The 15382-nt window shown below is 44.4% G+C and overlaps 1 protein-coding gene across 1 annotated transcript in view; it reads left to right on the top strand.

The window, feature by feature from the left end:
- Window positions 1–15382, top strand: part of ACSBG1 (acyl-CoA synthetase bubblegum family member 1) — a 58255-nt gene that overhangs the window by 24711 nt on the left and 18162 nt on the right. The window contains exons 4-6 of the mRNA XM_042782428.1: window positions 3463–3683; window positions 4132–4220; window positions 4580–4700. Coding sequence (XP_042638362.1) covers window positions 3463–3683; window positions 4132–4220; window positions 4580–4700 — 431 coding nt within the window. The remainder of the gene's footprint in view (window positions 1–3462; window positions 3684–4131; window positions 4221–4579; window positions 4701–15382) is intronic.

Below are 15382 nucleotides of genomic sequence, written 5' to 3'. Positions count from 1 at the left end.
TTGGAGTGTTCTATAAATTCTAGAGATAAGTCCCTTGTCAGATATGTTATTACCAAATATTTTTTCCCAATCTGTAGGTTCTCTTTTGACTCTAAGACTGCATCTTTTGACTGGATATTGGTGGTCATTCATTCTGGGCAGAGCCATCATCAGAATGAAGTTAACTGTAATGAGAAGCAAAGCTAATAGATGGACAGGGAGTCTGAACTCTATCTACATTATTTGAATTCCTAGATCCTGCTTTGCCTGAAACTATACCTATCCCTCCTGATTGTTCAATTATATAAAGCAATAAATGTCTTTTCTTCCTTAAAAAAAATTATAAATGCTAAGATTAAAACTGTTGGCTGAGGGAGGCTTTAGCAACAGATCATAAGACTTACCTCTGATCTTCTTGACAACCTGGGTGAACAGGTAAATGCAATGGAATAGGAGGCTCTAGGTGTCTGGTGACAGGACGTGTCCACGGGGCTACCTTTCTTGGTTCAAGCGCCAGCAGGAGTCTGGCCCAGGAAAGGGAAGAGAACTACCAGCTACTGATCAGTGATGTTAAACCTGGCTCTGGGCACTCTATGCGGCCATCTCATGGCATCCTCCACCAGTTTGTGAGGTCAGCCTTCTGAGACATAACTTATAAACTTTCCCATTTCATGTGTACAATTCAATTATTTTAGAAAATTTACAGAGTTGTACAAACAGCATCACAATTCAATTTTAGAATATTTCCATCACCCTAAAAAGGTCCTTTAAAGTAGCATAGTGCCTAAGGCACTTGACTGCTAACCAGAAGGCTGGTGGTTCAAACCCACCAGCCACTCTTCAAAAGGAAGTTTGGCCAATCTACATCCATAGTGACACTGCCCAGGAAACCCAAGGAGGGGTCACTATGAGTTGGGTCCAACTCGATGGCAAATAACACAAGCTTATTTGCAGTCATTTCCCATTCACATCTCTAGCCCCAAGTACCACTAATCTATCTGCTTTCTACTTTTCCTGTCTTTTCTGAACATTGCATATAAATGGAATCATACAAAACTGGTCTTTTGCATCTGACTTCTTTCACTGAACATGTTTTTGAGGTTCATCCAGGTTGTAGCAGGTATCAGTGCTTCATTCCTGTTTATAGCTGAGTAGTATTCCATTTTATGGTTAAGCCATATGCTGTTTTTTCATTCATTGGTTGATGGATATTTGGGTTGTTTCCACTTTCTGGCTATTATGAATAATCTTGCTATTGACATTTGTATACAAGTCTTTGCATAGACATATGTTTTCATTTTTCTCGGTTATATACCTAAGAGTGGAGTCACTGGGTCATATGGTAAATTTATGTTAAACTTTTTCAGAAAGTGCTAAATTGTTTTCCAGTGAAGCTGGACCATTTTACATTTCCACCAGCAGTGTATGATTGTTCCAGTTTATCCACATCCTTACATCTTCTATTTTAGGGGCTCTGGTGACATAGTGCCTAAGGCTTTTTGACTGTTAACCAGAAGCCTGGTGGTTCAAACCCACCAGCCGCTCCTCAGAAGGAAGACTGGGCAATCTACTTCCGAAGTGAAACTGCCTCGGAAAACCAAGGATAGGTCACTATGAGTCGGATCCAACTCAATGGCAGTGAATTCGGTTTGTTTAAGATGAGTAAAATGGGTCTGAGAGGAGAATGACCTGCCTAGGGTCATATAGCAGTGAGTGGCAGCACCCTAGTCAGTCTTATCACAGTGGCCTGCTCCATGGATAGACTGTGAACAAAATACAGAGCATGGACACTCTAAAGAGGCTGGCCACTTAGGTCTGTCAGGCTGGGGTCCTGGGATCTGGTGAAAGGGCTTAGTGGAGTCGTTGACTCACACCCTCACCCGAGGGTGCTGAGTGAGCTCCAACAGCAGCTGGTGATGGCAACCTCAATCCCAGAAGGTGGTAGTAGATGCTGGCCGGCCAGCATGGTGTTACCCTCTGACAACACCTAAGGCCTATCAATGAGTGCCCTCCCTGGAGAGCGTGAATTCCCGCATGCTACCATGGCCCTGCCTCATGACTCCCTTCTCCTGTTTGAGCCTGGACACTTCATTCACTTATTATTCATTATTATAAATTAACTATTATGATGCCTCTTGCACTGCACCCTCCCATCCCCAGCAACTCCTGGCTCTTCACAGGAGAAGAATAGGTTCTCCTCTCCCAGTAACCTGAGAGAGTCAAAGGAGAGGAAAAGGTCACTCAGTTCATCTGCAGGCCTTAGGAAGGGCTAATCACAGATGCATAGATAGGGCCTCATGACCCAAGCTTGGGTGCAGCCAGAAAGTGGCAGTGCAGCCCCAGCCAGTCTAGCAGCCCTCCCACCTTATCCCTTGGCTCATTGTCTTAGAATGGCACCCTGGCCCCCAAGGAAAGAATGCCTTGGGTGCCCAAATTATCCAGACCACCCATCCAAGCTTCCTTTGCAAACCATTTGGAGAACTTGGAAAAGGAAGGAGGAAAAGAAGTGTGTATTTATTGAGCACCAACTGTATGTCAAGGTTTTTTCATTTCATTGAGGATTTTTCTCGATCCTCATATGAACCCTGAAAATTTAATCCTCATTTTGCCCCTGAGACTTGGAGACTTAGAGGCTATTAGTGGCTTGGCCAACATCTCCTCACACATTCCACCACAGTAAGCTTCCTGACCCTCAGAAGTTGGGTGGTTGCCCAGGACAGTACTCCAAGTATGAACTGTGGTGTCAGGTAAGTCTGGGCTCAAGCCCTGACTCTGTCACTTCCCTGATATGTGACCTTAGGAAAAGTGGCTGGCCTTCTCTGAGCTGCAGCTGTACCATGTGTTAAACAGAGCTATCCAGATTCTTATAAGTGAGGGATTCAGCATGATGCCTGGCACTCAACAAGAACTAGCAAATACGCTGTTATTTCCTGTGACTGGGAGAATTTTCAGGCTGGAGATCAGGGTCTATTGGTCTTTCATCTTCTCTAGACCATGATAGGGTCACTCTCTTTGATTCTTTGACCTTCTGTCCATTTGGGGTCTGTCCCCAGCCATTCACAAGCATCAGAGGAAAGGTGGCGACTCCAAAGGCTCCTTGGGATCTGACAGTTTTGCTCTTCTGAAGCAACCCAAATTCCATTTCCAGCTGCCCAACCCCAGGGAGTAAATTCCAGGTGGAATGAAGTGGACAAAAGTAGGAAAAGGCCTAGGGACCTCAGTGTTCCCAAGGCCTGTTCCTCTCCTCTTCCTTGCTGCAACCTCAAGCCTTGCCCATCCTCATGGCCAAGTCAGAACCCTTCCTCCAAGCAGCCTCCCAGCCTAACCCAGTTCCTGGCTCACCTGTCAGCCTCTATTGCCCAGTGCCCAGGGCATTGATGGCACCAGCAGGGCTGCGAGCTCTGCCCAGGGCTGGATTGGGGTTCCCTGGGGACAACAACCTCAGGCTGGCCTGATCCAAGCTTGGTCTCTCCTTCCCCACAGAGGAGGCACTGTGGACAACTAGGGCCGATGGGCATGTCCGTCTGCGCATAGACTCCAGCTGCCCACAGCCTCCCTACACTGTGCACCAGATGTTCTACGAGGCCCTGGACAAGTACGGCAGCCTCAGTGCCCTGGGCTTCAAGCGCCAGGGCAAGTGGGAGCGCATCTCCTACTTCCAGTACTACCTGCTCTCTCGCAAAGCCGCCAAGGGCTTCCTGAAGGTGAGGGGCCCCTGGAAGCATGGCCTGTCCCCTCCCTCAGGCCCTGACCTGCTTTATAGCTCTGGCCCATCAGGTGCTCCTCCTCTAACCCCTACCCATCAAGACCCTTTGAAATAATAATAACAACTGTAAAAACCACCACCATTTACTGAGCTAGTCCTATGTGCAAGGCCCTATACTGAGGGTTTATCTGTTATCATACTCAAGGTGGGCTGGAAGCCTCATGTGCTGGGCTGAGGGGCTGGACTTCCTGGGAAGGCCTTGGGTTGGGGCAGCAAGGGCTGTTGAATGACAGATCCCCCAAAGGTTCTTTGACTGGCCAGACCCTGGGAGAGTGGTCCCTGGGACAGACCTGCAGGGTCGCCTGCAGTGTGGATGGAGGGCATGATGGGGTTGGGAGGCCTCTTCCCTGCCCAGTTGACCTGGCTTATCTGTCTTTGGCCTGGAGCTCGGCCTGGAGCGGGCCCACAGTGTGGCCATCCTCGGCTTCAACTCCCCGGAGTGGTTCTTCTCGGCTGTGGGCACAGTATTTGCAGGGTGAGTAGCTGGAGTGCGGTGGGTCTCCAGTAGGTTGGAGGTGGGCAGAGAATGGAGAGAGTGGTGTTATCTCTTATTTACAGACTGGGAATGTGTCTATCTTTGGGGGCCCTTGCAGACTTCCCACCTTCCTTCCACCCCTGCCAGCCCACTCACTCCTCCCAAACAGCCCATGTCATCTCTGGGCCTTCTCTTAGACTGCTTTTGGTCTCCTCTTTGCTTGGGCTGGCTGGGCTAAGATGGTTGAGAGCCCTACCTGTCCTAGCCTGGGAGCTCTCTGGGGTGGGGGCTGCAAGTGAAGTGGGGGTGGGCAGCCTCTCTCCACTTGCCCAGACGCAAATCATCCCTGTCTCCTTCAGTGGCATCGTCACTGGCATCTACACGACCAGCTCCCCTGAGGCCTGCCAGTTCATCGCCCATGACTGCCGTGCCAATATCATCGTGGTTGACACACAGAAGCAGCTAGAAAAGATCCTGAAGGTTTGTGGGGAGAGAAGGCAGAGGGGCAAAGGCTGGGCGCCTTCATGGACCTCCACTCCATCTTCCAAAGGACTTTTCCACTCTTCCATCCAGAGTGTCCCCTCATTCTCATCAGCAACCTCACACCCCTACATAAACATAGAGTAAGGCAGGGTATGGTGTGTGGTTAAGCATTCAGATGTTAACTGAAAGGCTGGCAGTTCAAACCCACCAGTTGCTCCATGGAAGAAAGATATGACAGTCTGCTCCCTTGAGGATTATAGCCTAGGAAACTCTATGGGGCAGTGCTACCTTGTCCCATAGGATCTCTATGAATCAGAGACAACTTCATTGCACATAATAATAAGCCATTTCACAGATCAGTAAATTGAGGTTCAAAAAGCACAGGGACTTCTCCCAGGTCATACACAAAGTTGGTGATCAGGCCTTGGGTGAGGACTCCCAGCCAGTCCACTGCCTCCTATGGCTTTCCATCCAGGGTGGGGTCTCTCTTGAGGGTGAGAGGGGACGTGGGGTCCTCTGTCCATGGAAGGGCTATATGCTATGGGTGGCTCAGGGCTCTGACACCTTGGACATTCAAGTCTGAGTCTAAGTAGGAGTAAGATGAAGATTGTCACGGTGAGGGTTGGGTCAGAGCAAGTGCCACAGAGTCTTCTAGGAGGGGCCCAAAAGTATCTGCTGAGCTAGCTGGGTCTTTTCTGGAGTGTAGGTGATGCCTGCTGAATCATTTAAGGTCTATCCCTGACTGGCTCTGTACCCATATGCCCCACACTGGGGTGTGGTGGCCTGGTGACACCTCTGTGCCTCAGCAGCCCTCAGCAGTCTGCCTGGCTCCCAGGCTCCCTGTGTCGCAGAGAAGGCCTCTATGTGCAGACTGACTTGGCTAGGCTCTTATACTAGGAGTGTCACGTGGGCCTTAGCTTCCCTATCTGTACCTGTGGGTGACAAAAGTAGTCTCTAGCTTTCTAGGACTTAGGCCCTGTATTCCCCAAGAGACCAAAGGCATCATCCCCCATCTTTAGGAGAGAGGCCTCATCAAGCATGAAAGAAAGAAGCTTGGGCCAGTAGCTCCCAAGGCTTTGTCTCAGAATCCCTGGGGCAGGCCCAGGCTGCAGCCCCAACCTCCCAAGGCAGAATCTCTTGGAAGGTTCCTCAAATCAGGGTGGTTATTTATTTATTTTTTTGGTATTCATATTATTTGGATTTTTTTTTTTCTTTTTAATTTTATTGTGATTTGGGCGAAAGTTTACAGAGCAAATTCATCTTCCAGACAGCAATTCACATACACTTTGTCTCATGCCATTGACTGAAATCTCCCACAATGCAATAGCTCTCCTCCCACTTCCTCCCCATAGCCACCTCCTCCCTGTGTCCTTCCTTCCATGCACTCCTGCCCCTCCCCCAGCTATCTCCCTATGCATACACAGCCCTTCTATTCTCCCATGATTGATCCCTCCAAGCAGTGTATCTACCTAATGTAAATGTTCAGCTCAGATGCCTGTCTTTTGTTTGGCTGGAAGCCATAGGAGTGGATTCAATTCCAGGCCTGAAGGGCAGTTAGGGGCCATAGTCTCAGGGGTTCCACCAGGCTCTATCAGACCAGCAAACCTGGTCTCCCCTCAACTCTTTTTTTTTTTTTTAATGATGTTGAGTTTTGCTGCACATTGTTCTCCCACTCTATTCAGGATCTCCTACATAGATCCCCCTCTGAGTGGTTGACAGTGATAGCCGGGCACCATCTAGTTCTTTTGGTCTTAAAGGCTGAGGATCTCGTGGTGTATCAGTAGCTTGGACTAATTGTTTCCATGCATCTTTGGTTTTCTTCATTCTTCTTTGCTCTGGATGAGGAGAGACGCATTGTTGCACCTAGATGGCTGCTTGAAAGCTTTGAAGACCCCAGTCGCTACTTGCCAAAGTAGGATATGGAACAATTTTTTTGTGCAGTATGTTATGGCAATTGAGATGGATGTTCCCTGTGATCATGCTCCTGAGCCCACAGGTCCAACTACTTGTTCCCTCCAAGTAGCTGGTTGTGGCCAAGAAGTGATTACAACCTTGTCCACTGTCAGTTCTACTATATACCCGGAAATTCTTACAGAACATACTTGTAGGAACATTGTCTGCCAACCCAAAATCAGAGTATGTTTTTAAAATAAGCTCCTTCGGGTGAGGCTGTCAGCAGCACAGGCCAAGAGATGCAGATTCAGAGTGAAATAGAGAAGTCCTGGGAAAACCTCAGAGCTAACCATGCTAGAAGCACAAAGGATTCCTGACAGGGTTTACAAAAGCCACTCCCTGCTCTGAACACTCTAAACATATCCTTCCTCATTAGTTGTGGATTCCCTAGTCATGAACCTACCTGTTCAGTAAAACTACTCCCCGGGCTTTCTCTGTCAGACACCATTTATGTGCATGCGCAGAGTGACAGACCAAGCCCTCAAAGTGGACCAAAGCTGTTTTGGTATTCTTTAATTCAGTATTCATGGGGACTTTGTAGGTCTTAACTGCCAGGAATTACAAGACAATCGGCTATATATAATTATGGCTCACTCCTCACAGGCCCTAGAGCACAGGTAGAGGGATTTAGGAAGCCCCCAAGTCACTCATCAGACTTTGGGCCACAGTTAACAGGGCCCAGAGTCTGGTTCAATGCTCTGCTATCACAATCTTAAAATTCTTCTCTCTTTTTTTTTTGTACATTTTGATTTGGGTGAAACTTTACAGAGCAAATTAGTTTTCTTTCTTTTCTTTTTATTATAATTTTTTTAAATTGTGATTTGGGTGAAAATTTACAGAGCAAATTCACAAATTAGTTTTCCATTCAACAATTTATATACATTTTGTTTGGTAACATAGGTTGCAATGCCCTCAATGTAACAGCACTCCTACCTTTCCTCCCTGGGTTCCATTGGCCCTTTTTTCCTGCTCTCTGTGCTTTGTTTTTGGGCAAATGCTGCCCTTTGTGTGGTTGATTATTATGAGTACACTCCTCACTACATTTTAAAATTCTTAACTTTTCAGCAAGGAGTCCCACACTTGTTTTGCACTCAGTTCTACAAATTACGTAATGGGTTCTGCTGTCAAGTTCTAGACTCCTCTGAGGGCTTGTTCTAATCTATTTGTGTACTACTTACTTTTTTTGTCATTTTAGGATTATTTTGAACACCCTTTTTTCACACTTTTGACCTACTTTTGTTTTACTAGTATTAATTATCAAATGGGCTTTATCACTGAGAGGACTGTTTTGAATTCTTGAGGGGTCCTTTTCTTAGTTCTGTTTGAACTCTGTGTTCTCAGGACCTCTGAGTGTCTTCATTCTGTCTGACTTGGATAAATGCTTGAGACTAGGATGGGGGATGTGGGGGCAAATTCTGGGGCCAATGATAAATTGCTCTGTCTGAACTGACACCAGTTCCCTCCTCATCCTCCCTCATCCCTAAACCCTCAGGTTGTTCAGTAAATAAAAAAAACAAACACCAACTCATAGCAACCCCCATTGGGTTTCCAAGACAGTAAATCTTTACAGAAGTAGATTACCCCATCTTCCTTCCATGGAGTGGCTGGTGGGTTTGAACCACCAACCTTCTGGTTAGCAGTCAAATGACTCAGGCACTGTGTCACCAGAGCTCCTCGATAAATAAAAAGGTGGACAAATATTTAGAGAATAATGGTCAGCAGAGACACCCTAGGACTTAGTGGGGCCCTGATTTCTTCATGGATGTTTCCAAAAGGAGCCCTGGTGGTGCAGTGGTTAAGTGCTCAGCTGCCAACCAAAATGTTGGCAGTTCAAACCCACACAGTCCCTATGTAGGAGAAAGATGTGGCAGGCTGTTTCTGTAAATTACAGCCTTGGTAACCCTATGGAACAGTCACATGAGGTCACTGTGGAGTTGGAATAAACTCAGTGGGAACAAAGTTTTCAGGTTTCATAGACCCCAGTGACCTCTGAAGTAAATAGTCATTGGGACAATTCCTGAGCTCTACTCCCCAGCCAGAAGCTCTGGTGGCCTAGTGCCTAAAGCATTTGACTGCTAACCAGAAGGCTGGTGGTTCAAATCCACCAGCCACTCCTCAAAAGGAAGACGGGGCAGTCTACTTCCATAGAGATATTGCCTTGGAAACCCAAGGAGGGGTTGCTATGAGTTGGGATTGACTCGAAGGCAGGGAGTTTGGTTTTTTTGGGTACTCCCTGGCCAGATTCTCCACCCCCACCCCCACCCCATCCACACCCTGCTAGCTTCAGGCTGAGGCCTCCATAGTTTAAGATTTGCTCTTTGCTCGAGAGCCAAGCTGACAGGGACCTTAGCTGCCCCAATGGTTATCCCTCTTGCCCAACTTTGCCAAGGGAATCACACCTTCCTCACATCAGCACTCATATCAGAATCTCAGGGCCAGGGAGCACTTGAGCTTTCAAAGTCCCCTTGTAGATGTTTACCATGCCCCTCAGGGACTCAAACTCCTCTCTGCATAGGTTGTCTGTCCAAATGGTCCCCCAACATATTTTGCAGCTGAAAAAACTGAGGCTCAGAGTTAGGAAATGACCACCCTAGATTATTACTCAAAATTTGTATTATGACAGTTTTCTAACCAACAAAAATAGAGAAGATAATGAACCCCTGTATAGTCATCATCCAGATTCAACAATTACCATCGTTTTGCCATACTTGCTTCATCGATGCCCCTTTTTTTGCTGAAGTATTAGAAGGTAAACCACTGATATCATGTCATCTCATCCCTTAAATATGCATCTCTAAACCAAAAAAAAAAAAAAAACTTACTGCCATTGAGTCGGATCCAACTCATAGCAACCCCCTCCTTGGGTTTCCAAGGCTGTATCACTACCAAAGTAGATTGCCCAACCTTCCTTCTGAGGAGTGGCCGGTGGGTTTAAACCGCCAGCCTTCTGGTTAGCAGTCAGATGTCTTAGGCACTATGCTACCAGAGCTCCTCTAAAAAATATGGAAATTTTCTTAAATGTTTACAATAACTTAAATATTCAATTTTCTTAAATATTACAATAGCTCCATCATACCTAACAAAGGTTAATTAGATGATTTTATGTCATCTAATACCCAAAATTTTCTTTTTACAGTTGGCTTGTTTGAATCAGGATCTAAACCAGGCCCACATGTTGCATGTGGTTGTGTCTCTTATGTGTGTGTGTGTGTGTGTGTGTGTTTTTAATGCAGAACAGAGTCTCCTTCTTTTGTTCCCATCCCATACACCAGTGTGTTCCCTGGGCCAGTAGCATCAACATCACCTGGGAGCTTGTCAGAAATGCAAATCCCAGGCCCTTATTCCAGACCTACTGAATCAGAAACACAGAGTGTGAGCCCAGCAGTATATGTTGTAACAAGCCCTCCAAGTGACTCAGATGAATGCTCAAGTGTGAGAACCACTGCCATAGACATGCTGCAGAAAGTAGGTCAGCCATCTTGAACTTTGTCCCACATTCTGGATTTGTCTGGATACTTCTTCCTCTTGCTGTTGTTTAACTTGTTCCTCTAAGCTTTGTAGGTCCTATTGAATCTAAGTGCATGATGCATTCAGATTAAACCTCTTTGGTAAGAACATTTGCCAAAAGTGTAGATGGTACCATGAACTTCATATTGCAACATACCATGAGGCACATGGTGTCAGATTGTACCACTTTTAGTGATGCTGAGACTTAGTGGATTAAGGTGGAGAATATCTGATCTTCCATTCTAAAGTTCCTCATTGTGGTAGTTCAGTTTGTGTGTCAACTTGGCTGGGCCTGGTTGAGTAGCTGGGCAACTGGATATAGTGTTCCCCATGATAAGATTGGTAATCAACTCCATGGTGGAATCTACTGTGAGCAGCTGAGTAGCCACCTTTGGGAATGTGGTCTGCTTCCCATATATAAGTAGCAGCTTTGGGAATGGTCTCTAGTTTATGGCACCTTGAATCCTGCATGTAGCTGTGCCATTCTTCAGAAGCCTGCCATGCTCTGCCGACTTGGGACTTATAATGGACTTGAATGAATGGCCTGCCGTGTGGTTTGGTAACATCAGGACTGTGCCTTTTTACTTGTCAACCTTGGGCTTGGCAGCCTCAGCAGCCAGCAGCTGTCTGAGTGAAGAAATGCCTCTAGCTCCAGTGGGCCGGGAGCTGGTGGCAGAGCTGAAGTCCAAGGCTTGGGTGCTTTCACCCAGCCCCTAGAGCCTTGCACTTTGAACTTGGACTTAAAGCCTCCAAATTGTAAGAGAACAAACTCCTGTTTGTTAAGGCCATCCCATTTGTGGTATATTTTTGTCAGAGCGGCACTAGGTAACCAGCACACTCATCAACCTTTCTCCTAATGCTTTTTAGCATCCATTGATAATCTTTGCCTGAATCAGTTATTTAGTTAGGGATGGTACAATAGTGATTTTCTAATTCACTAGCTTGTATTCATCTTCCAAAGGAACTTTCCCTCATCACTTGGGCCTCTTTGGTACCTAAAACACCTTTTTGTACAAATCAAGTGTGATAGAATAATGGCCTATAAAATATGTCTACATCCTAATCCTTGGACCCTGTGAATGTGTTAATTTACATGGCAAAAGGGACTTTGAAGGTGTTATTAGGTGTTATTAAGGATCTTGGATTATCTGACCAAAAACCAAACTCACTGCCATCGAGTTGGTTACAACTCATAGCAACCCCTCCTTGGGTTCCCGAAGTGGTATCTCTACAGAAGTAGACTGCTCAATCTTCCTTCCAAGGAGTGGCTGGTGGGTTTGAACCACCAGCCTTCTGGTTGGTAGTCAAATGCCTTAGGCACTATGCTACCAGAGTGGGCCCAATATAATCAAAAGGGTCCTTATAAAAAGGGACAAAAGAAAGTCAAGAGTCTGAAAAAATGTGATGACTAAAGCAGAGGTCAGAGAGAGAGAGATTTGAAGATTCCATGCTTCTGGCTTTAGAAGATGAAGGAAGGGGCTATGACCCATAGGATGCAAGCAACATCTAAAAGCTGGAAAAGGCAAAGAAATGGTACCCTCTAGAGCCGCTAATGACTTTGGTCATACTGTCAGAAGGGACCATTCCCTAGAGAAGGATATCATGTGTGGTGAAGTGGAGGGTCAGTGAGAAAGGAGAAGGCCCTAAACAAGATGGATTCACACAGTGTCTGCAATGATGGGCTCAAGGATAGCGAGGATTGTGAGGATGGCGCACAACTGGGCAGTGTTTCATTCTGTTGTACACAGGGTCACTACGAGTCAGAACTGACTTGACAGCACTTAACAACAACAACAGAGCCTCCAGAAAGAACACAGTACTGCATTGTAGACTCTTACCTCCAGAACTGTAAAATAATAGTTTGTTGTTTTAAGCCACTGAGTTTGTAGAAAACTGTTACAGCAGCAATAAGTAACAGGCAAGATAAGTGTGTATTTCTTTCCATTTATTTAACAATTTCAGGAGTAAAGAGTTAATGACTACTGGTTGTTTTTTATTTTGTTTGGGTTTAGTTTGTCTTGTGTTTTCAGGTTTTTTCCTTTTTCCATTTCTCTCTCTCTCTCAAAATGTCATTACAAACTTTTAGATCTTTATATAAAAATAATGTGTTTCCATCAATCATAGTCATTATTCAAACTCTTCCATCTGTAGTCAACGGGAGTTTCTTTCAAACTGATGCCTGTGTTTTGTGAAATGTCCCCATCATTCTTGCAGTGCTTCCTTACTTCCTGGCACAACAAGATCCCAAGTGCATTTTGTGCATTTCCTGCACAGACTATAGACCCAGAATCAACCACTTCTCCAAGATACACTAATTTCCTTTTAGTGAGGAATGGTATTTAGAGATCACAGTCTAAACAATCTGGGCACTAGGAGTGCCTAAAGCTACTGGGTAATCCTTACTTTCTGTCTTTTTAAGTGGCCAGAACGGGAAAATACATTATAAATGAAAGAAAATAAATTAAAAATCACACACACACACACACACACATATAATATTCTAAGGCTACATATGTGCGTGTATTTTTTTTTTTCTTACAGTCAGTCTTTTCAATGGTTCTGAATATGGTCCATGCATTTTTTAATAGTATTTTATTGTGTTTTCCATAAAAGTTTACACAGCAGTTTAGGTTCCCATTCAACAATTTCTACACAAGTTGTTCAGTGACATTGCTTACATTCTTCACAAGGGTGAACACATGAACACTTTCATTCTTTCCGTTCTTATGGTTACATTGCCATTAATCAAGTTTCTCTGCCCCCTTACGTTCTCATCTTTGTTTTAAGGTGATTATTGACCTTTTGTTCTCATACAGGTGATTTTTTAAAGGAGCACAGTAGTTACAGGTGATATTCATTATTTTTGGAGTCAATTTGTTATTTAACTACAAGGAGACCTCTCAGCGGTTAGTTTTAGTTCAAGGTTTAAAGAATATGTCAGTCCAATAATCTGATGGGGAGTCCTCTGGTCTCAATCAACCCATTAGGTCAATTGGTTTTTCCATGTGCTTTTGAAAAGAATGTGTATTCTACTTTTGCTGGGTGAATGTTCTATAAATGCCAATTAGGTCAAACTGGTTGACAATGTTAATAATGCTTAAGTCATTGTCATCTATATCCCTACTGATTTCCTGCTTACTTGTTCTGTCAAATACTGAGAAGGGGAATGATGAAATTTCCAATTATTATTGTGGATTTATCTATTTGTCCTCTTTTCCTTCATATATTTTGAAGCTCTGTTTAGGTATGTTGTTGTTGTTAGGGGCCATCAAGTCAGCTCTGAGTCACAATGACCCTATGTACAAAACAATGAAGTACTTCCTGGTCCTGAGTCATCCTCACAATCCGTGCTATGCTTGAGCCCACTGTTGCAGCCATTATGTCAACTGATCTCATGGAAGGTCTTCCAGTTTTCCTCTGATCCACTACTTTACCAAGCATGATATCCTTCTCCAGGGAATGGTCCCTTCTGACAACATGACCAAAGTACATGAGATGAAGTCTGGCCATTCTCGCTTCTAAGGAGGATTCCTGCTGCATCTCTTCCAGGATAGATTTGTTCATTCTTCTGACACTCCATTTTCAGTACTCTTTGCCAATACCACAATTCCGAGGCATCAAATCTTCTTTGGTCTTCCTTATTCATTGTCCAGCTTTCACGTGCATATGAGGCAATAGAAAACACCTTAGCTTGGCTCAGGTGCACCTTAGTCTTCAAAGTGACATCTCTGCTTTTCAACATTTTAAAGAGGTCTTTTGCCGCAGATTTTCCCAGTGCAATATGATGTCTGATTTCTTGACTGCTGCTTCCATGGGTGTTGACTGTGAATCCAAGTAAAATGAAATCCCTGACAACTTCAATCTTTTCTCCATTTAGCATGATGTTGCTTATTGGTCCAGTTGTGAAGTTTTTGTTGAGGTGTAATCCGTATGGATTAAGGTGTAATGTGGATTAAGGTGTAATCAGTATTGAAGACTGTAGTCTTTGATTTTCATCAGTAAGTGCTTCAAGTCATCTTCACTTTCAGCAAGCAAGATTGTATCATCTGCGTATCTCAGGCTGTTGATGAGTCTTCCTCCAATCCTGATGTTGCATTCTTCTTCATATAGTCCAGCTTCTCAGATTATTTGCTCAGCATACAGATTGAATAAGTATGGGGAAAGGATACAACCCTGATACACAATCTTCTTGATTTTAAACCATGCAGTATCCCCTTGTTCTATTTGAATGACAGCCTCTTGGTCTACATACAGGTTCCTCATGGGACAATCAAGTGTTCTAGAATTCTCATTCTTTGCAATATTACCATAATTTGTTATGACCCATATGTCTTTGCACAATCAATAAGACACAGGTAAACATTTTTCTGGTATTCTTTGTTTTCAGCCAAGATCCATCTGACATCAACAATGATATTCCTCGTTCTACATCCTCTTCTGAATTCAGCTTGAGTTTTTGGAAGTTCTCTGTCAATATACTGCTGCAATTGCTTTTTAATTATCTTCAGCAAAATTTTACTTGCATGTGATATTAATAATATTGTTGGATAATTTCCACATTCTGTTGGATCATCTTTCTTTGGAATGGGCACAAATATGGATCTCTTCTAGTCAGATGGTCTTCCAAATTTCTTGGCATAAGTAAGTAAGTGCCTCCAGTGCTGCATTAGTTTGTTGAAACATCTCAGTGGGTATTCTGTCAATTCCTGGAGTCTTGTTTTTTGCCAATTCTTTCAGTGCAGCTTGAATTTCTTCCTTCAATACCATGGATTCTTGATTATATGATTATATGCTACCTCCTGAAATTTTGACCAACTCTTTTTGGCACTGACTCTGTGTACTCCTTCCATCTTCTTTTGATGTTTCCTGCATCATTTAATATTTTGCCCATAGAATCCTTAAATATGGCAACTGAAAAAAAAAAAAACCCTCTCTACTGTTGAGTCGATTTTGACTCATAGTGACCCCTCCTTGGGTTTCCAAAGCCGTATCTCTACATAAGTAGATTGCCCAATCTTCCTTCTGAGGAGTGGCTGGTGGGTTTGAACTGCCAGCCTTCTGGTTAGCAGTCAAATGCCTTAGGCACTACACCATAGAGGCTTGGATTTTTTCTTCAGTTCTTTTAGCTTGAGAAATCTGAATGTGTTCATCCCTTTTGGTTTTCTAACCCCAGGCCTTTGTACCTTTCAATATGATAATTGGTTTTGTCTTCTCGAGCT

This window comes from Orycteropus afer, unplaced genomic scaffold, assembly GCF_000298275.1.
Source record: "Orycteropus afer afer isolate SDZICR_OR568_19922 unplaced genomic scaffold, OryAfe1.0 scaffold00313, whole genome shotgun sequence".
Lineage (NCBI taxonomy): Eukaryota > Metazoa > Chordata > Mammalia > Tubulidentata > Orycteropodidae > Orycteropus > Orycteropus afer.
This window is presented reverse-complemented; position numbering and strand designations above follow the sequence as displayed.